The sequence below is a fragment of the Scleropages formosus genome, chromosome 5 (genome assembly GCF_900964775.1).
Source record: "Scleropages formosus chromosome 5, fSclFor1.1, whole genome shotgun sequence".
NCBI classification, from domain to species: domain Eukaryota; kingdom Metazoa; phylum Chordata; class Actinopteri; order Osteoglossiformes; family Osteoglossidae; genus Scleropages; species Scleropages formosus.
The window spans coordinates 1,899,439-1,921,075 of NC_041810.1; the positions used below are offsets into that span (position 1 = coordinate 1,899,439).

Here is a 21,637-nt window from a genome sequence, read left to right on the forward strand (position 1 = left end):
GATAAAATGAGCAAACATGAAGCCGGTCATCAGCGACATGATTATACACTCCTCCGAAAAAATCGTAATTTAACACCTGGAGTGAAGTCGCGACAAGTTCAAGCAGGGAAACGCAGACGCACAGGTCATTCGTTATGACAAGAAAGATGTGTTTTAATTTTAAAATGCTTGTTTATTATAGATAGATAGATAGATAGAAGGATAGATAAATAGCGGGTTTTTCACTTCCAAGGACTTAGTTAGGGGGGGGGAAACACTTTAAAATGCCCACTCTGGCCGATGACCAGTGACTGACCGCCCCCTGCGAAGACCTTTGTCCCCTGGAAAAACGCCAGCTCGGCGCGCGCGCGCACACACACACACACACACACACACACACACACACACACACACACACACACACACACAAAGCGTGTGTTGTACCGGCGTCGCGCAGTTCGGTTCCGCAGCGGTGTGTCGCACGATCATGCCGGAGTCCTTTCGCCTCCTGGTGAAGAGGGCGACGCAGGTGGTGGCGGTTTGCGGCGGCGGAGAGCGATTCCTGAGCGGGGTCGCGGCGCAACAGCTGGTCGTCATCGAGAACGGCGGCGTGGTCGTGGGCAGGTACGTGATTCAGGGCTCCTGTGTCGTCTTTGCTGTGTGCTGCTAAATTTGTTCATTTAGCAGGCGCGGCTTAAACGTAAAGCGCAGTACACCACAAGAAAATACACTTAGGAGAAGAGAGACATACTTGTCTTGCAGACATGTGATTCTGATTTACTCACTTATCTGACGCTTTTCTCCAAAGCGACTTAAGGTCACAATTACATGCTTATAATCATTTACACAGCTACGTAATTTTAATTTTTAGGGGAGCAAATAATACCTTGCTCAAGGGTACTACCGGAGGTGGGGATCGAACCTGCGACCTTTGGGTCCAAAAGTAGTAGCTTTAACAATTTTTTTTATTTTTATAAGGTACACAAAAATTTACATAAAACAGGAGTAGCAGCTGTGTAAAGGGTTATCTGGGGATGATCATAAGTTACGGTGCATGAACATTTACACCATACACAGCTGGAGAGATCATGGGCGAAGTGAGTCCGGAAAAGGTGGGTTTTCAGACCCTTTTTGAATGTGGACAGAGTTTCAGCAGTTCTGAGTGAGAGGGGGAGGTCATTCCACCACAACGGAGCCAGAACCAAGAACCTCCGCACTTTACCTTTCTTGCGCGGGACCACCAGGCAGACAGAAGTAGATGAGTGAAGGGGTCTGATTGGGGTGTAGCGCTTGATCAAGTCGTGTTAAAGGACAACACGTTTATTTATTGACATGATGCTCTTTCATACATGCATAGGTGCACGCTCACTTTCCATCTCTTACACTATCGCTTTCTTTTTTTTAACTATTTCATAAAGTTACACACACACCTGGCCCTTTATTTGTGTCTTTAATTTTACTGTTCTGTAAAGGTAGGCACACCTTTACCATACCATGTGCCACATTGTTTTTTCTTTTCAAGTGAATTGTGCTCAGCATAAAACACAAAACAGAAAATGTATTATAGAAACAGAACATATTGAAATGCAGTAAGTACACAATTTGGTGGTCTTTTACAGTAGCTGGAGGTCAGCATGGTGTCCTTGTGCTCTTGACTCAGTGAAGCACAACAGAAATTTTTTGCCATTAAATTAACTTTTATGAGGGTGACATTTCATAATTAAAATTAATGAAATAGACTTTGCATTTCTTTCTATTGAAACCACAGAAAACAAGCAGCTCATCTATAAAAAATTATTATTATTATTATTATTATTATTATTATTATTATTATTATTAAGTTAAATAGATCATCATGAATTAATCTGCATATAGGTCCTTCCACAATAACTGAATATTTAAAAACTGGCATGGTCCAAACATTTTTCCAATTAATATTTAGCTGTGCTGAAGGTTTGGGACGTCGGGGTGAGGTGGGGTGAGGTGAGGGCTGTTATCCCAGCATGCTTTGCAGTGAGACATTAAAGGCCATTGTGTTTAACCAGTTGTGTTTGCTGTGTGTTAAAAGACATGTTTGCTTGCTACATGCTGTTCTGAAGTATTATCTTCATGACATAACCCCTGTGGGTTAATCCAACCCTAATCGTGTCTGTCTTGGGGAAGTGCTATAATTATGGAACAGAAGAAAAACAGCTCATCTGGTGTCTTCTGCTAATCACAATTTTGTTTGAAATTTAACAAAGTACTGTAACACAGTATAGCATAGTGGTTGTCCTGTCCGCTGCGTCTATGTTGACATTGCACAAAGGACACGTAGGGAAGTAGAATGATGGCGTGATGGGCAAAAATGCAAAAATTTCTGCATTAAAAAAGAAATAACATTGTACAATGCCATTTCCAATCCATAAAGAAGTTATGATAAAAGCATTGACATATTAACTGGCAATTGGTAATTTGTGTTTTTTTTTTTTTTTTTGACTGGTTTCATCAGAATTTGGTGCGTTTGCAATGTGGCGTACATGTAAGGATCCCTGTGCTGTTGCAGAGATGGGCTTGTGAAAGCAGTGGGGCCCACAGACGTGGTGGAGTCCCAGTTCCGAGGGGCCACCTTTGACAAGATCATCGACGCGTCCGGCATGGTTGTCATACCTGGTAGGTGTCCTGAACAGAGATTAACCCACCTGGAAATGCCTGACTCTTTACTCTGACTCCAACTGGAATTTTATTATGAGGTTGACATGTGCTACTTCCCCACAGCAATATGTGTCAGGTACTTAGGTATTACGTCAAGGGAAAGCTATACAATGACCGTCCTCACCATAACCCATAGTGTCTACTATCATGCGTGTTGCTGTGTTCTCCAGGACTGGTAGACTCCCACACTCATCCAGTATGGGCAGGGGATCGAGTCCATGAGTTTGCGATGAAGGTAAATTAAACCCACCTGTGCACTTCTTCTGCCATTTCCATCCAGCCTCATTTACAGCACTAGCAGATGCTCTGCCTGACTTGTGTGGCTTGCCCACAGCTAGCAGGTGCCACCTACATGGAGGTCCACCAAGCTGGTGGTGGCATCCACTTCACGGTGGAGCACACTCGACGGGCATCCCCGGAGCAGCTTCTCGGCAGCCTGACTCAGAGGCTGACCCGTATGCTGCGGGCTGGGACCACCCTGGCCGAGTGCAAAAGCGGCTACGGCCTCGAGCTGGACACCGAGCTGAAGATGTTGATGGTCATTGAGAAGGCGCGCGCCATGCTGCCCATCGGCATCTCCTCCACCTACTGCGGCGCACACGCTGTACCTAAGTACTGCACACGCTCCAGTTTTTAGGGGGTCATAGACATGCGGCTGTAACACGTTCTAATTAGCGCTGCTAGACACCTAGAACACCAGGTGAGGTGAAACTATACCGCGTTTCTCTACAGCAAATAAGTGACGCTGAGTGACACGGTGACGTATTCTCCAGCTCAACCACAAGTCACGCACCCGTGTTTTGAAGAAACTGTTTCTCAGCCGAGCTCTACAACACTAGAGACTATGAAATTGCAGGGATTTTTAATTTTTTAGGCAATATACACTTCTTTTTTTATTTATTTTTTTTTTTTACGTAGTATTTTGCCTCCCGTGGATATCCGCATGAGGTTCATTTTCCAGGGTGTCCTGTTTTTCCACAAAGTTAGACGAAAATGTACAAACTTACTCATACAGGTAAATTCACGAATTCATTCACTCCTGTATTTCCCACTGAATTTGCCATATATTAATATAGGATATAAGTCCTGAGTATAAACTTCAAAAATAACATGCGCATTCTTTTCACTTGTATTCCAGACACAGGTAGGGAACATTTCTCTTTATGAGGGACTTTGCTGTCAAAAAATAATTTGATTTAAATTATGAGTTTATTTATGGAGTTTTGTCCTCTCTAGAAATAAACAAAATGCCACAGCTGCACGGAGGGGTTCAGGTGAAAGTGGAATTTTTTGAAAAACTAACTGGTTGATGTTCATGCTGTGCCCACTGAGATGTGACCAGCAGGGGGCGGTGTTTTGGGTGCAGGGGGAGCACAGAGGCCGAGGCTGCGCAAGATATCGTGCGTGTCCAGCTGCCCCGGGTGCGAGAGAAGATGACGCTGGGGGAGCTCCGGGTGGATAATATTGACGTGTTCTGCGAGAAAGGCGTGTTTGACCTCGACTCCACCCGGGCCATCCTGCAGGCAGGGAAGGCCATGGGCTTGCAGATCAACTTCCATGGCGATGAGCTACATCCCATGAATTCCGCCACGGTAGGTGCGCCATCCCAGTGCGCTGTTTGTCCATCCGCTTCCACGCATTCGCAATGTTAGCTTCACACTGTGGTTTACAGCCCTGCTTGGTCTTGTTCTGCAGGAACCGCTAACTAATCTCCCTTGGCTTCAATTGTTCATTAAATGCATGGCACCATTTAAATAATTCTGAACAGATCAGCTGGACACTTAGTTTAATTGTGTTAAATTTATTAAAAATTTTTTTACTTGCAAATAGCTGCAGTTATATATTTCTAAATATTATGATTATTGTTCACGCATAAGGGGGTGCGGTGGTGCAGTGGGTTGGACCAAGTCCTGCTCTCCGGTGGGTCTGGGGTTCAAGTCCCGCTTGGGGTGCCTTGCGACGGACTGGCGTCCCCTCCTGGGTGTGTCCCCTCCCCCTTCGGCCTTACGCCCTGTGTTACCGGGTTGGCTCCGGTTCCCTGCAACCCTGTATGGGACAAGCGGTTCTGAAAATGTGTGTGTGTGTGTGTGTGTGTGTGTGTGTGTATTTATATATATATATATACATATATACATATATAACTATAAATATATAATACATATATAAATAAATGTTTTTTTTCCTTTAGAATGACTAAGAAAGCCGTTATTGTTATAAGTTACTCACTAACCTTTCAAAATTTAAGTGTCATTAAAAGAAGTGAGTTTAAATAATATTTACTAGGATTAAGTAAAACTGCATCCCCATCTAGTTTAACGCACCACTTGTCGAGTACAAAGGGTCAGTGAGACTCAGAGTCAGTTTGGAAACAGTGCAGTAATTTAGGCATATTTTACTGTGACAAACACAGCTCTCATTGTATTTCAAATGCAACACTGATCTGGTTTCTCGCAACCAGCACAGCCGCTTGAATTTTCCACAGACGTGTTTCATTCATCGCAGCAAGTTAGTTAATCGGTCAGTTGGAAGAAAAAAAAAAAAACTGCTGACAACAAGGGTTTCGAAGCCCTGGTTTGTAACTGAACCTCACAGCCTGGATCTTCCATGTTTTTTTTTGGAAGTCAGGACACGACCGTCGTATTGAGATCGGCCCTTATTTACACTTAGTTCTTCATTCAGCTGAGGTGCTTCTCCAAAGCGCCTTACAATGTGAAGCTACTTATAGTGATTTTACCCATTTATACAGTTTGTGTAACCATAAAGCATAAGCATACTTATTGATTGTTATGCTGTTTTGTCAAAATTATTTCCTGTAGTTTTCATTAAGTGGGGGGGGGGGGGGCGCAGTGGGTTGGACCGGGTCCTGCTCTCCGGTGGGTCTGGGATTCGAGTCCCGCTTGGGGTGCCTGGCAACAGACCGGCGTCCTGTCCTGGGTGTGTCCCCTCCCCTTCTAGCCTTACACCCTGTGTTGCCAGGTTAGGCTCCGGCTCCCCACGACCCCTGTATAGGACAAGTGGTTCAGAAAATGTGTGTGTGTGTGTGTGTGTGTGTGTGTGTGTGTGTGTGTGTGTGTGTGTGTGTGTGTGTGAGTTTTCATTAAGGTTTTCCACCTGTACAAATTGCTTTAGGGAATTTGGAAGATTTCCATTTCCATAAATCCTTGTTTGACATTTCTGCATTGTGATTCATTGTGTACTGACAATATTGAGAAAAACAAATTGAAACTACAGAGCTGGGATAAATGGACTGAACCACGTCCATAATTGTGTGTGTGTGTGTGTGTGTGTGTGCGCGTGTCACAGCTGGGGGCCGAGCTGGGTGCACTGGCCATCAGTCATCTGGAGGAGGTGACCGATGAGGGAATAGCAGCCATGGCCAAGTCCAAAACCGCAGCGGTTCTCCTACCCACAACAGCCTATATCCTCAGGTACAGTCTATTATTTCATTCCTCATAAAGCAGGCAACAGTAATAATCCAAGAAGTAAAACGGGGTCTGACATGTGTAGCAATAAATATGAGTACACCAATTCCTCATATAACCCGGTGCAACAGACAGAGGCGGAACCAGGTCGGTGCTCTGAGTGCTCGTGCTCTTTTATTCACCCTGGTGCAGGGGAGGTGACGCAAGGCAGGGGGGGAAAACGGGGGAACCGGGAACAGGCGCTCGGGGGTAGCGCTTCGGGAGCCGCCACGTCGTCCTGGGGCTCGGGATCGAGGACGGGCTCGTGCACGGGATTTGGGGTCGTTGTTCAGGCGAGCGTCTGTGCCTCTCTTCCCTCTCTCTCTTCTCGCTGGCGGACCCGGGGGAAGAAATAGAGCCAGCAATTAGTCCCAGCTGTGGCTGTCTGACCTCTGGCTCCGCCCCCTTTGGTCGCCGCCTCGGTGTGTTGCACCCGGTTAATCAGCTCAACGATTGCTGCATCTATGTCAAGCGTCGATGTGCTGCTGTATTGAATAATTGTATGAAAATACTCTATGCATACTATCAGAAGTCATCGTAGTGGTTTGTCGCTTTATGGAACCCTGTTACATGAGGGCTTCGAGTACATAAAACATTTTTACCCACAACAAGATATTTCACTGAGGCTGTCTCCAGTACGTATATAGCGATCTTGTCGAATTAACCGACGACTCCGTTGCAGGTTGCCTCAGCCGAGAGCGAGAGACATGCTGGACGCTGGTGTCATTGTGGCCTTGGGCAGTGACTTCAACCCCAACGCCTACTGCTGCTCCATGGTTGGTATCACTCCAGCCTCGGATACATTTCTCAGCCGGGAATGTGTGGATGAGCTGTCCCGCAGCAAAAGGGCTCGTTATCAGCTCCACGTTCTATGTTTCTCGCCAGGCTATCACACACTTCTCATTCTGTAACTCATAGAATGCATATTTTCTCAGGTTCGGAAGGGATGCTGTGGTTAAACCCCTTTTCTAACTAAGAGTGTCGCAATTTCTTACGAGGGAGTGAAACCACGTGTTTGTGCAGAGAGAGCGGTAGACAGAACTATGTTTTCTCATGCACCTTTCCTCCAAGCCCATGGTCATGCACCTGGCCTGCGTCAACATGAGGATGTCCATGAACGAGGCTCTCGCTGCTGCCACCATCAACGCAGCCTACGCCCTTGGCCGTTCCCACAGCCACGGCTCGCTGGAGGTCAACAAGCAAGGGGACCTTGTGATCCTGAACGCCTCACGGTACCGTCCAGACTCTTTTCCAGCCTCGCCACTGTTTCTTCAGCATTAATCTTCTTCCAGTAATCTCTTCATGGCAGTTTACAAGCATTCTGCTTTTCACAATGCTGTTCTTCTCTATCCCTGTCCATAGTACTGTGCTCAGACTGTTAACCCTGTTCTTTTCCATCATTTTTTTTACTGTCAGAATACTGTTCATATTACTCTTCTTCATATTAGATATTACTCTTTTCCTCATTATCTTCGTGACATCTTTACCATTCTCATTGTCTTGTTGCATAATTTTATGCTCCTTTGATATCATCTAATACTCTGAAATATTATGTGACCACTTTATCATCATCATCCCTTAAGGCTTTATTAGTCCTCCTTACAATGGTGTATGTGCCGTCATTCAGTGTTTCTTTATTTGATAGCATTTGTAGCATTCTTCTGGTTCCATTTTTGTCCTGGATGTAGATGAGTAAATCAGATTTTACAAGGCAGGATTTGCAGCAGAAATACAGTCAAGCTGCAGCCACACAAATTCAAAAGTTATTAGAATATTAAAAAAATAAATTTTCATAAGCTATTAAATAAGCTCATTGAAAAATGTGGGATGTTGACAGAAAACTACAAAAAAACTGCTATAATAATCAAGTAATCTGCGTAATAATGTACTTCAGTGAGATACAAGTTTTAGTCATAAACAGCATTACATGTAAACTAAAAATTCCAAGTACTAATAAACTGTATTTGTTGGAAGGTGATCAGGATTAATCTGTCTTGGCTTTTGTACACCTACTCGTGATGAACATTGGTGCATAAAGTGGAAAGAAACAAACTAGATTTACTTAAGAATCAAACGTCTGCAACTATGTCTCTCTTTCTCCTAATGCACAAATTGTATTTCTCTGAGATGCATGTCGCTTTGGAGAAAAGCGTCTGCTAATTGAATAAATGTAAATGTAATGTAAATGTAAAAACAATCCTGGATTAAATGCAGTGCCGTCCCGCAGTGGTGATGGCAAGAGATACTGTAAGATATTTCAAACATGTTTAGAATTCATCAGTATAATGTCAAACACAATGTCTTGTACTTGTCTTCTCTGCTGAATTATGAATTTAGTGTTGTTATAATCTTTTGCTTATTTACTGCCTCTTTTCTAATTCTACAGGTGGGAGCATTTGATCTATCAGTTCGGAGGACACCAAGAACTCATCAAATATGTTGTTATAAAAGGAGAAGTTGTGCATGAAAGTGACAAAACTATGGATTTCTAAGCACTTTTCTGCCAAAAGGGATACCACCCATGAAGAAACTATATTATAACCCTAAAATATTAATATTAAAATAATATATGCTGTGCTATTAACATGTCACACGACTAACTAAAGGTGAAAATGTAACCTGGGACACAGGTTGCATCGGTTGCCATAGCAACCACGAGGGATGGTCAGAATACTGGGGGTTGTGTACTCTTCCAACCACAACCTCACGTAAGATATAGACACAAAAACTCATTATGAACCAGCAAGTTCAAGAAAAGAATTGTGTATTAAGTGATTTGAGAGCAACCAAAGTAATAATTATTAAAAACTAAGAACGCTGCCGGTCCTCCAGAAAGAGTGGAATGATGAACTCTTTTTTTTTTTTTTCTTCCCCGAATGCTTGATCATGCTTCATGCTTCAGAATGCTTCATCATGCTTCATGATGAAGCGACAGCACTGTGTCGCTGTACGAGAAGCGCGCTCTATAAAAATTGAGTTGAATTGAATTGACTTGAACGAAAGCTGCCTGGTACACACCTGGTACACAGGGGCAGCTGGGCCTCTCTGCTCTCCCTGCTGCCACCGCGACCCTATTAGAACGAGGAGGATGGATGGATGGATGGATGGACGGACGGACGAACGAACGAACGAACGAACGAACGAACGAACGAACGAACGAACGAACGAACGAACGAACGAACGAAAGCGCCGCACCCGAGTCCCCAACACGCGAACGACGCACTGCGCTCACTTACACACTTTCACAATTCTAAAGTTACAACCAGTACGCGAAAGAAAGTTAAATACTGACAAATCAAATGTCCATCAAGCATCAATTCTCAATTTAAAATCATGGAGAACACTACGACTCGCAAGGGGAGCGTGTTTTTCGATAGCGTCGTATCCACGACCATCAAGGTCAAATGTCAAACTGCCGGACTGTGGAGGTTGCGGTGACTGTCCACTACGTCACTGCCGAGCTAGATTCAGGAAAACCTTAGGAAATCCCATAAAAAAGACGCATTTAGTGAGGTACGCTCTGCAGACCCGGGAAAACCCGATAGCAAGTGCGAGTTCCGCGCGATGGTGACGTCACACACGCGATTTGTCTCACTCCTCCAGTAAACTCAGCCAACTCTACACGTATTAGACCTGACAGTGTCTAACGTGCATCCCGTCCCCGGAAAATCACCACATACATAACTACCGTTTTGACAAGTGAGCATTTAAAATAAACTTTCACCCTGTGCTACTTCCAATGTGTTGAAATTAGCCATGTATAGTTGTAGATCTTACCTAACGAAAAGCAGTGGCACGTGACGTGTGTCGCACGAGGTGCGGCCGTGAACAGCGCACGTGGGCCCACCGCTCATTTGCATAATTACTGGCTGAGAGCAAATCAGGGTCCACCCGAAATTTAGTTACCCACTTCTCCTAAGAAGTGAGGGTTACATAAAGACGAAACTTTTTTAGAAAGTTTTCTGCATTTTCTCTGTTATTTGAAAAAGGGGGGGATGTAATGATGGCTCCATAGGGAACTGGAGTACTCATGTTTGAAGCATTTTAACTCTTGAATTACATATTTTTGAATTTCTGTCAACTCTAAAAAAAAAAAAAAAAAATGTAAAAATTACTAAATAAATAAAATCGAAATAACTCTGAAGTAAGTGAGTTTTCAATAAAATTATTGCAATGGAGATGTTGATTTCCGTGAAAATAGTAGTTGCCCTTTAATGAAAGGATTCAGCACCTGGACTTCTATATTGTTTAGAATGCTTGATGACGGTGAATTATGTTGATCTTGAGGATCTTTGCTAATTTATGCAACTGCAAACCATGCAGTTTTACCCGACAGCCCTCATGCTGCCACCGCTTGTCACTGACTCAGCAGGTATCTGAAAAAGACTCTTGGACCAGGCCAACAAGAGTCTTCCTTTTATTAAGTGCAGCCATGCTTTTAAACCCTCAAATTTACCGTATCGTTTTCAGGACTCATACTTAACACTTGTGAATTATTCATAATAAACATCAATATATTCAGAACAATTATCAGTTCTTACAACAGGTCAAATGTGGAGTTTCAGAGAGCATAGTGGTAGGATACACACACTGTCTGAAACCACTGGTCCCAAGTGAGGTTGCGACGAACCGGAGCCTAACCCGGCACCACAGGGTGCAAGGGACACACCCGAGGCGGGACTCCAATCCATCCCAAGGCACTCCAAGCAGGGCTCGAAACCCCAGACCCGCCAGAGAGCAGGACCCAGCCAAACCTGCTGCGCCACCATGCCCTCCATTGATAGGACACTTACTCCTTTTTATATGTTTACATGCAGATAAATATTAATTGATCTATATATTTTTATATTTTGTTATACCCCTACTACTCAATGAGGTAGCAACAGGTCTAATGTGGAGTGTCTTCAGGAATAGTGATAGGACAGATGTTCCTTTTTTATACGTTTACATGCAAATAAATAACAGTTATATCTTACTGTAAAACCCGTAGCATTACTACTCAATTAAATGGTACTGGTAAAATGGAATTTTGGATAAACCAGCTGTGTTTATTTCTGAGCATCTCATCTTTAAACTAACTGAACCAAGTTTAATATAGTTTAGCATTAATAATGTTCTGTGTACCTGCTTTTTCAAGCATAGATATAGTTGACTGCATGGTTACTGGCTTACTGATACCAGAAACGTTATGCATCACTAATATTACTGAAAACTGGAGCGCAGTCTTGACTATCACCGACTCAGACGTCCACTCTGTCCGCAGAATTCCAGGATTAGTAGAATTTATGTAAAATCAGAAAAAACATTTACATTTTCTAATTGTTGTGCTGGCCAATTTACTTTTACAAGACAGTATAATTTTACCCAACACAACATCCAACTTATTTAACCACACCAGGAAAAATCTTTTTACACATACAGTACAGTATATAGGAATAACATAACAGCAAGGCAGCACACACAGTGTGATTGTCTTGATTTTATTAAACACATTTTTGGTACTGTATTTAGAGATACCCCATTTCGTAAATGTCCATATTATGAACAAAAAAACAAAGTTTCGTTTGCTCATGTTACATCCAAAGAAATGAGGTAGAAATAAGATGTTTGCTTTAGAAAATTTCCGTAATGACAGCCATGTGCCTACTGTGGTGAAGTTATTTTACATCTAAATATCTGCCCTTGCAATACCTACAGGATCTTAAGTCAGCGATTGTGTTTTTACAATATTTGTACAACATTCCCAACATATTACCCACCTATTCACACAGGTATGAGATTAGCACATCATTTATTATTAAAATAACATTTGCATCATATGTAGCCTCATTTCTGATTTTATTCAACAAATGCTCATTTGGGTGGTGTGTCATGTAATCTTTAGCATGTATAATTTAAAAATGACATACTATATGAAGACAGCTGTCACTCAAGGCGGACCCGTTTCCTAGGTGATGCTGGAGACTCCAATGAAAAGGCTGTTGGGGAGGATGGGCGGGACTCTGGGATGTGTTCCATGCGATACTTCTCAATGTACGGTTGTGCCACGGACCACACCTGTGAACGAGGGACAAGCACCGACACACCTGAACACAACCCAAAACAAGTGTCTTCCCTGCCCGTGTGACATTAACCACAGGCCTTAGCACTTTGCTATACCCCATAATCTTTTGGTGGCCTCAACACTGTGGACCACAGCCAAAATCATCTTCAGAAGCATTTTATACTGACTCACATGCTTTCTCTTTAAAAGGAATACCCCTAAAAGCATCAGAATTACATTTTTGATCCTCTTTTAGCAGTCTGAGCGGCCAGAGGGCCATGCGTGGGAGTTTCGGAAGGCATGGACACCATGGTGCGTTGGTGAGCCCAACGCTTAAATTCCATGATGTAGATCCCTGGTGGTTTCTAATGACACATTTATACTTGGGTGTTATACATACCTTCTGGTCCAACAACAGCTGATGAACAGCTTCAATGTCTGCAGCCATAAAACGGTCTTTAATCCAGGGTCTGAATTGTGGGGGGTAAGAGGTGAGAGAGCATGCGAGCATTAGCCTTGTTTGACAGCTGACCTTGTTCGATCATTAACCTGACTGTTTGGTGTTGCAAAAAAGCAGAATCTGGGTAAATATATGGGAGAATGTTCTCATTGACATACTTAACAACGGTGCGCACGAGGTCGTAGGCCTTCTCTAGGGGGGTTGTGGTACGGAGGGGTCGTAGGAACTCAATGCCTTGGCAAGCAGCAAGCAGCTCAATGGAGAGGACTGATGGATTGAGATTGGATGTGGTGGTAAAGAAAGGAAGATCACACCAGTTCAACTGTGGTATCACAAAGATTAGTACGTCTGCTCCTGGCCTCGCAGTTGAATTTGCCGTTTCGGGACAGCCGATTCCATAATGTTGACTCCATTCACAACTTAAATACTCAGCCTCATCTCAGTTATGGTTCTGTTTGGAAAAACGGGCTTCCAAATCTCTACTCTTGCTGGTGAATCCATCTTAAGCTTTTTCACTTTTCGGGTGTGAAGCAACACCATGAGATTTTATGTTGTTTCACAAATGCAGAGAGCAACCACAGGCAGGATGATTATGTAACTTCAATGAAAATTTCAGCTGCAGGTACATGTGTCAGCAGCACTGTGGTCAGCACTCTTGCCAAGTTACATATTATCCTTTTTGAGCTGCTGTTCCTTGCATTGACCCAAAAAGGGCCAGAGTCCGGCACAGCGCACTGTGACTGATTGCCCAGATAAAAATGACTATTACCAGCAACAGTACAGTCCTTTAACCTCTATTCAGGCTCATTTGCATTGTTGTCATTGTAAAAGATTGCATTTACTGAACCAATCCATGTCAATCATCCTTTTCAGTGGAGTAAAAACGGCTTAAAACTAGACCATGTTTCCAGGCCATTGCCAGATCAATAACTAATCACTGTTGTTCGTCCCCAGTGGATGATGAATGTTTGATCAAGTGCTTGGGCAGTACTTACCTTGTTCAACATGCTCCACAACTCTCAGAGCCTTCCGTGCCGCCCAGCCGCCCATGGAGACATGGTCCTCGGTGGCAGCACTGGTGGACAACGAGTCCACCGACGACGGGTGGCATAGCACCTTATTCTCAGACACTTCAAGGAGGAGACATGGCAAGGCATGATTGTGGTCGCTCATGACTACAGTAAGACCGTTGGGGTCAGGGATGGGGGTCATCGAACTGACCGAGAGCAGCGGCTGTGCAGTGGGCGATCATGAAGCCAGAGTTGAGCCCCCCATCGTTGACCAGGAAGGCAGGGAGCTCGCTCAGCGATGGGTTGCACAGACGCTCGATTCTGCGCTCGCTAATGGAGGCCAGTTCATGCACTGCAATGGACAGGTAATCCAGTGCCTGGAACAAAACACCGCAGATTTTTACACCTTACTCATGCCTTCTTACACTTTTAACTGTTGACTCCTTCAATTTCTTTCCAAAAAAAGTCATATTCCAAGATACGCCAATTCAAGTTCTTTACATGGAGTTTTGCTGAATACCCTACTTCAGATTGTGATGTGTTTCTTTGCATTTACAAGGACTCACACACACACATACTTTCTAAAACCAGCAAGCCGGAGCCTAAACTGGCAACACAGGGCGCAAGGCTGGAGGGGGAGGGGACACACCCAGGACGGGACGCCAGTCCTTCACAAGGCACCCCAAGCAGGACTCAAACCCCAGACCCACCAGAGAGCAGGACCTGGCCAAACCCGCTGCGCCACCGCACCCCCCATTTACAAGGACTGAAGTTGGATTTCATAGCAAAGTAGCACAGAAACACACAAACCAAATCAACATGTGTAAATTTATTTGCATTTTTTTCTTTTGTCTTTACTGTTCTGTTTTTATTTTCTTTTTATTAAAGGTTGAATTAATGCGTGAACTTTAGGCATCATTTATATGTATGTCCAGTCAGTTTGTGAGTGTTAAGTTTACAGTATGTAATAGTTTTGTGTTGTTTTATAAACTTAACTTGAAATAGCTGTCTACTTTAATGAGATTATGTGATATTTTAGCATATACTGGTGTCAATTTAGGGGTGCGGTGGCGCAGTGGGTTGGACCACAGTCCTGCTCTTCGGTGGGTCTGGGGTTTGAGTCCTGCTTGGGGTGCCTTGCGACGGACTGGCGTCCCGTCCTGGGTATGTCCCCTCCCCCTCCGGCCTTACGCCCTGTGTTGCCGGGTAGGCTCCGGTTCCCCGTGACCCCGTATGGGATGAGCGGTTCTGAAAATGTGTGTGTGTGTGTGTGTGTGTGTGTGTGTGTGTGTGTGTGTGTGTGTGTGTGTGGTGTCAATTTTGGAGCGCAGGGTGGCACAAAAACCTGTACCTTTGACGCTAATGGTAATTATTTGTCAGCACTGACTGTAATCTGCTGACTTACACACAAGTCAAGGTATTATACCAACCTTGGCTGGATATTCCCCGTGGAAGTTCCCTCCAGAAATGGTCTCCCCACGCTCAGCAAACACCATCTGAGACTTTTGTTAAAACTTCAAACTTTGACAGCGACCACGTTCACATCTCAAATCCAAACACAACAAAAAAAGATGAGGGAGACATTCTCCAGACACATTCTGAGCACACTTCCTGAGCATGTTTGCATTGAAAGATACAGGGTTGTCAGTGGCACTGTTGATTTCTGTGTTGATGATGTTTTTCACAAAGTCTATCGTGTCATTCACTACTCCATGCACCTGGAAGAGATGGAAGACACCACAAAGCATTATTCGTGGATTCTTTGTGTGTTGATATCCCTACACAAAAACAAGTTGAATGGTCAATTATCTTACATTCCATTCTCAGGTTGTAGTATAGTACATATAGTAAAGATTCTGGTGATCAGCAGGTTTTGCTGATTAGGGCACTGGGGTTATATCGGGTGTTTGTCCATCTCAATGGATTGAACCATATTCAAGATACCTCTTAACTGATCTGGCCTGAACCAGCCTTACAATTACCTACTGCAAGCAGGGAGGTTATGCTAGCATTATATCATTTTATTCTTTAGCATTTCTCTGAGAAATTTCCACTGTACCTGAGGGCAGCATCTTAAGGTGTAGGCATCCTGGACTCGATCGCAAAACCTGTGGCTCTCTGAGGAGAAAACCAGATGCTATTCATGTGGACCCTTTCAGATCAATACATTTGTCTATTTACCTATCGGAATAAATGTACACCCATCATTGCTTAGACTGGTGGTTGACTCACCTGCAATTTCCGAGGGGTGGTGGTCTGAATCTAGCAGAGAGCGAAAGCGGAGGGCCACCTCCTTCTGTCCCGGATGTGGGCGGAGCTTGTGGATATCTGACAAGGTGGGTAAGCTGTTACATTTACAGGCTGCTTTTTCTTGCCACTGCACAACACCATCAGATGTGAACTTTACTAACTGTTTTCTTGTTGAGCACAGTTAAAAAGCTCCACACACAATGCTCACTCAGTTGGACGTGTGGTTAATACCCAGCAAACATCCTGCTGCTTCACAAAGCTCAGTTGTAAACAAAATCTTAAAATACACCTTCTTGAGACAAAATAAAGGAATAAAATATACTTTGCTAGAATTTTTTTAAGGTTCTTTACACCTTTCCTAGCTAGAGTTTATCCAAAGAAACATTGCTGTCCACCGTAATCTGAAGACAAACCTACTTTGTTGTGTCAAGTGCTTCATGAAATAGAATATATACGTTTGTTCAACTGAATAGTATCACAACACAAGCTTCATCAGTCAGAGCTCTCATTGGAAGCACAAGTGATGGGACTGAGATTGACATTAGACTGGATTCTCTCAAAAGCACTGTACTCCTTTGAAAAGGTGAAGGAAGAAGAAGAGGACAAGCAACAACCAGATAGATGGGCTCAGTTATGGTGACAATGGACACACCCATGTCACCTCTAAGGACACAGTCAACAGCATAAGTTTCAGGAGACAGCCCATTTATGTGGTCACTAAGAGTCAACATTGACTCGACGGCACTTGACAACATGGGAATGTTACTACTGACCACTGTCAAAAGCCTTGGTGGTCCCCTTCAGCACCTCCAGGGTAAGGGCTGCAATGATGTCGGCTTGCCTTGCGACGGCCTGGGCTCTCTCCACAGCCTCAGCTCCCAGTGACGTGATCATTTGGGTGCCGTTGATTAAAGCCAGGCCCTGTAGGACAGACGGAGTTTAAACTGAGAGCTATGCAGTGTGTCATGGAAAATCTGTCAATCCTGGAACATTTGTATGTTGAATAATCTCTCGGGGTCTTCTCAAACAATCAGTCATGGAACCTTGTTGGAAATTCTGGAAGGTCTCAGCGCAATACCTCTTTGGGTTTCAGCGATATGGGCTTCAGACCATGGGCCTCCAGTACCTTTAAAAGTAGAGTGGCTATGTTCAGGAAAAACAAGGAGTCACTGAACTGGTAAATATTTATTTCAATAAAATCTGTTTTAGCCACATGTCAGCATGGTGACTGAGACATCTAGGTAAATTAAAACGGTGCCTGTTTTTGTAATGAATTAGAAAAAAAGATTACATATTTGGCATCAGCCCATCCGCTCATGGGTGACCACATCTTTCCCTCTCCCATGAGTCCCAGGGCCAGGTGTGACAGAGGGGCGAGGTCTCCACTGGCACCGACTGTACCCTTTTCTGGGACGTAGGACAGGCAGGATGCTGTGGGAAAGGTTAGGACGCAGGTCAGCCTCAAAGGACCCCAACTGAGACCTGGATGCCCAGAGTCATGCTCATGATGAAAGGCCTTATCCAGCAAGTTCAGGCTCATTTTTTCAGACATTTACTATGACCCCCAGGGTTCCCAGTGACATACACCCCAATTTTTATACCACCAGGATGTCCAACTGGAAGCCCACATTTATGATTACCATTGAAGGCCTCTATCATCTTGTGTAGGGTTTCAAGGGAGATTCCACTGTGGCCTTTGGCCAGAACGTTGATCCTTAGGGCCAGGAGCATTCGGGTTCGCTCTGGGCTCAGTGGGCTGCCCACGCCTGCATTCCATCCAGATGAGCAAGGGGACCAAATCCGTACCAGTGATTTCAAGTGGGACATGTCAAAAGAGTATAGCTGAGAGTACAGTCAAGAGTCAGTGCTTACACGGATGGCAGATTGTACAGAGACTCAAGTAGCATACAGCACATGAACAATGAATGACAGAGATATCAAACCTGAATGGAAATAAGGTTAAAATTTAGATTGTGACGCACCAGCTGAGTGAGATCGAATCAGGTTCTCTTGCAGTTCACTTTGGAAACAAAAAAGAGAAAAACATTATTACCAAAAAAATGTCAGCTGGATTAATAACAAGAACCGAAGAACTAAAACTGAAAGAGGACTCACTTCAGTTTACTGACTGGTATCACTGTCCTGGCAAATTTCCCAAAACCTGTGGTGATTCCATACACAACTGCAAGAAAAATTGTAGAATTTAAATTACAGCACATTTTTAAAGTGCATCTGGTCCCAGATTTTACACCACATGTGTCACGACCACGCCCGCACCACAACCAGAAGTGCCTGACTCCGATTAAGCACCTGACGGCAATTTTTAGCAGTCAGCTATGAAAACCATCTCCAGCTCCATCCCAATCGTGGAATCTCTTTGAGACAACTGTCCATCCTGTGATCACGACTCTTCCACAGCGCGCTGTCTGCTCTCCCTTGTGTACCTCCTTCTTAGTTCCCTCGCCCGTCTCCTTGTCCCTCTTCCTGTCTCCTACAGCATCGACCCTTGCAACATCCTCATCGACCACGTCCTCGGATTCTCCCCACGTACAACGTCTGCATCTCAGATTCGCCACGACTGTCCCTGACTATGAGTACTGCCTTGTCCCAAGAACCTTAGTCATAAACAATCCCACGATTAGGTTCATACCTTGGTCCTGGCCTGCTCTGAGTGACAACATTTAGTCTTGCCCAACAACCTAATTTGTATGCAACCCCATTAAAGGACAACACCTATTTCAACATGGGAAGAGTGTTTAACTTCTAAAGAGAACATTATTGTCCTTATTCCACACAAGCCCTAGTTACAAGGGCTGAATCCTAAGTGCCACTAACAGCAATGAGAAGCTCACCTAAGGGAACAGAGTAATCTGTGTTTCTTCGGCTTCCTTGTCACAGATGGATAGCGACATGCAGCAAAGATGCAAACCTTGACCATATGATACAATTTTCCAGTACCCCAACAGAAGGGGTATGACTCAGTTTGTATACACGGGCTAATATTGCATATTTAATCAACTTTTAGTCCAGAAACTTTGTGCAGAATACAAGAAGTAAGGACTAGAGCATGGGCATAACAATACTGGACAAGACTGGGCATATGTGTCCTCCAGTATCAAGCAAACCTCTTTACAACCCCATTAAATATTATGGGTAACATTTTTGTCCTTCAACACCTGGAAAGTTATTATGTCACCGGACTGGAGTGGTTAAGGCAGGAAATTAATCCTACGCTGTTTTTTATGCTTGTAAAGCAAGCTTAAACTTTAGGTTAATTTTTTACGAAGCCCAATAATATATCCTTTCCTGGTTAGGAGATCCACTACATGGATTGAGTGCATAATAGATGAGACCCGCTGCAGATGACGGGGTTATTTAAGGACAGGCAAAACCTGCAGACTGTGCAATTAATTTCTAACTGCATTTCAAAGAAACTGGTGTGTAACAGGAGTTTCCCAGTGTATGAATTTCACATAGACAATGAATCACTTCCTGTAAAGAGATAGATTAGCTGAGTTCCCTTGCACAAGCACCTGGAACTTTAATACAGAGCTGTCACATACTGAGTGATATGACAGACAGTCAGAGCTGAAAGCACATGCTTGTGTACTGCACTCTTTCACCTCCAATATCCATAACAGCTATTATATTTAACACACACACACTTTCTGAACTGCTTGTCCCATACAGGGTCGCGGGGAGCCGGAGCCTAATCCGGCAACTCAGGGCATAAGGCTGGAGGGGGAGGAAAAACACCCAGGACGGGATGCCAGTCCGTCACAAGGCACCCCAGGCAGGACTTGAACCCCAGACCCACCAGAAAGCAGGACCTGGTCTAACCCACTGCACCACTGCACCGCCCCCCAAGTATATAGTTATGTATATATATAATATATACAGGTGTGTGTGTGTGTGTGTGTGTGTGTGTGTGTGTATGTGCACACATACACCTGTATATATATATATTTTTTTTTATTTATACAGTTCTCTATGTTTCCGATATTGTACACAACTCATTGCAGACAATGAATTCTCTGAAATCCTCTTTGTGTATAATACTGGTATGTTTCATCTTTGATTTTCCCACCTTTGTTGTCTTTCACAATTGTGTCCAGCAGTTCTCTGGATTGCACCACTTTATTCTCGGCATCTGGCGACAGCTGAAACAGCCAGACAAACACTTTACCACATTTTGCCAGTTTTATTTCTTGATATACTAATGGAGAATAAGCGATAAACAGCAACAGGAGGATGGAGAAGAGAATCCACACTGTTTTCCGTACCTTTATCTTGTGAAGTCCCTTCCCCAGACTGACAAGGTCTGCCGATGTCAGACTGTTGCCATCCAGCAATAGGTACTGCAGGAAAGCAATATCAAACATGAAAAAAATTAATGGGGGCATTGAGTGTAACAGAATATATTGTTTAAAATGACAAATATATTAATAAAAACAATAAAATGAAAAAGTGAAAATTCTGACACTGTCTGGCTCTCTGTATGCAATTGTCCTGTGAGTAGCTGTTAAGGAAAATACATCCTGGAATACAACATGAATTAAAGCACTGCAGAGGTAAGACTTCACTTGATGGCATTACCATGATTTTTTTAACGGTGTAAAACGGTTTAAATTTACATATAAAACCTGCCATAAAAGCACCTTTTCACATTTTGCGGTGCTTCTATTGCCCTTTGCTTTGCTCACATCACTTTTTCTTCCCCGCTTATTTTGACATCAAAATCGTGTTCGGCAAAGAAATATATTAACTGGCTGTATTTTTAGTCTGGAATAGTCCCCCCCCCCCCCCAACAGCATATGCAACATGTATGAATCCTCTGTCCTGCACATGGATGGAGCCGTTTTGTGCACATTTTACATGAGGATACAGGTGCGACAGTCTGCCCTGGAGTGGGGGCACGTCAGGTGACATGGTGTCGCCGTCGATAACTGGGAGGAGACAGAAATATTACAACTGATTTCGCGCACGACGTTACAAATGAGCGCAGGGGCAAAGTCTGAACAAACAGCATAGCGTTTCAACGCGGCATCGAATACGCTGGGGTCCGCTTATTCATTTATTATGTTATTCTGTTAAATAAGCAACTCGGCAACGTTAAACTTGTACCCGTTTGTACGCAGCACAGTTAAACAGCGCCGGTGTAGCTCTAGCCGAGCGCCTTGCTTGCTAGGCTAAGCCTAAGGGCGCCGCGCTGCAGTGGGATTCGAACCAGCAACTTGTACGTGATTGAAAAGCCACCCGCCGCTGTCCCTGCGAGCACAACACGAGTGGGGATTATATTCGTCACCCAGTTCGACGAAATCGTTGTCCTCGAGGACGTCCTCGATGGTGTCGTCGGGGTCCAGCAGCCCCCGGCCCTGGCACCTCCGGGCCACGAACCTGGTGTCCTTCACGGATCGGATCCCGCCGTTGTCGGGCTTGTTCTTCGTGTAGCGCCGCAGGGCCTCCGCGCCCAGCCACCGGATGGTGCAGGACACGTCCCTGCAGGGCACCGTGAGCCACTCGCCCCGCACGTGGATGGTGAAGCGCGGCATGGTCGCTGTCCGCGGTGCTGCCGCTCGTCCGCCCGCAGTGCGCGCGTGCCCGGGGCAGCCGCGCGCCCAAATATGGGCCCGAGCACCAATCGCGTGCGCGCGGCGAGACCACTCCTCACAGCAGAGGTTAAAGCACAACCAGAGCGGACAGGTTCGCACACCTGGAGTGACCGAGGGCATATGCATGG

The 21,637-nt window shown here is 44.4% G+C and overlaps 2 protein-coding genes across 3 annotated transcripts; one reads left to right on the forward strand and one right to left on the reverse strand.

Moving 5' to 3' along the window:
• The first annotated feature begins 392 nt into the window (after positions 1-392).
• amdhd1 (amidohydrolase domain containing 1) lies at positions 393-8,993 on the forward strand. Its single transcript, XM_018739502.2, has 9 exons — positions 393-603; positions 2,525-2,631; positions 2,844-2,908; positions 3,008-3,285; positions 4,040-4,265; positions 5,977-6,101; positions 6,817-6,910; positions 7,206-7,366; positions 8,521-8,993. The coding sequence occupies exons 1-9, from the start codon at positions 467-469 to the stop codon at positions 8,624-8,626; spliced, it is 1,299 nt and encodes a 432-aa protein (XP_018595018.2). The 5' UTR covers positions 393-466; the 3' UTR covers positions 8,627-8,993.
• On the reverse strand, positions 6,253-21,506 carry hal (histidine ammonia-lyase). Of its 2 annotated transcripts, XM_018739501.2 has the most exons (21): positions 21,203-21,506; positions 20,783-20,843; positions 20,379-20,406; positions 20,181-20,255; positions 19,985-20,057; positions 18,013-18,079; positions 17,880-17,917; positions 17,538-17,663; positions 17,189-17,328; positions 16,976-17,023; positions 16,671-16,818; positions 15,880-15,975; positions 15,707-15,765; positions 15,285-15,365; positions 15,078-15,143; positions 13,859-14,024; positions 13,633-13,767; positions 12,796-12,904; positions 12,578-12,647; positions 12,044-12,191; positions 6,253-6,465 (listed from the first exon to the last, which is right to left on the reverse strand). In XM_018739501.2, the coding sequence occupies exons 1-20, from the start codon at positions 21,447-21,449 to the stop codon at positions 12,060-12,062; spliced, it is 1,965 nt and encodes a 654-aa protein (XP_018595017.2). In that variant the 5' UTR covers positions 21,450-21,506; the 3' UTR covers positions 6,253-6,465; positions 12,044-12,059. The 2 variants fall into 2 exon arrangements, with proteins under 2 accessions (XP_018595017.2, XP_029107443.1); XM_029251610.1 differs by lacking the exon at positions 6,253-6,465 and having other exon boundaries at positions 11,606-12,191.
• Between the last annotated feature and the right edge of the window lie 131 nt (positions 21,507-21,637).

Excerpts from the sequence above, each read along its gene's own strand:
- amdhd1 (XM_018739502.2), top strand. The coding sequence starts at position 467 with ATGCCGGAGTCCTTTCGCCTCCTGGTGAAGAGGGCGACGCAGGTGGTG. Across the intron at positions 3,286-4,039 it reads GGCGCACACGCTGTACCTAA|GGGGAGCACAGAGGCCGAGG; the intron begins GTACTGCACACG and ends TTTTGGGTGCAG. Across the intron at positions 7,367-8,520 it reads GTGATCCTGAACGCCTCACG|GTGGGAGCATTTGATCTATC; the intron begins GTACCGTCCAGA and ends CTAATTCTACAG.
- hal (XM_018739501.2), bottom strand. The coding sequence starts at position 21,449 with ATGCCGCGCTTCACCATCCACGTGCGGGGCGAGTGGCTCACGGTGCCC. Across the intron at positions 20,844-21,202 it reads CAACGATTTCGTCGAACTGG|TTATCGACGGCGACACCATG; the intron begins GTGACGAATATA and ends GTCTCCTCCCAG. Across the intron at positions 15,976-16,670 it reads CACCAAGGCTTTTGACAGTG|ATATCCACAAGCTCCGCCCA; the intron begins GTCAGTAGTAAC and ends CCACCTTGTCAG.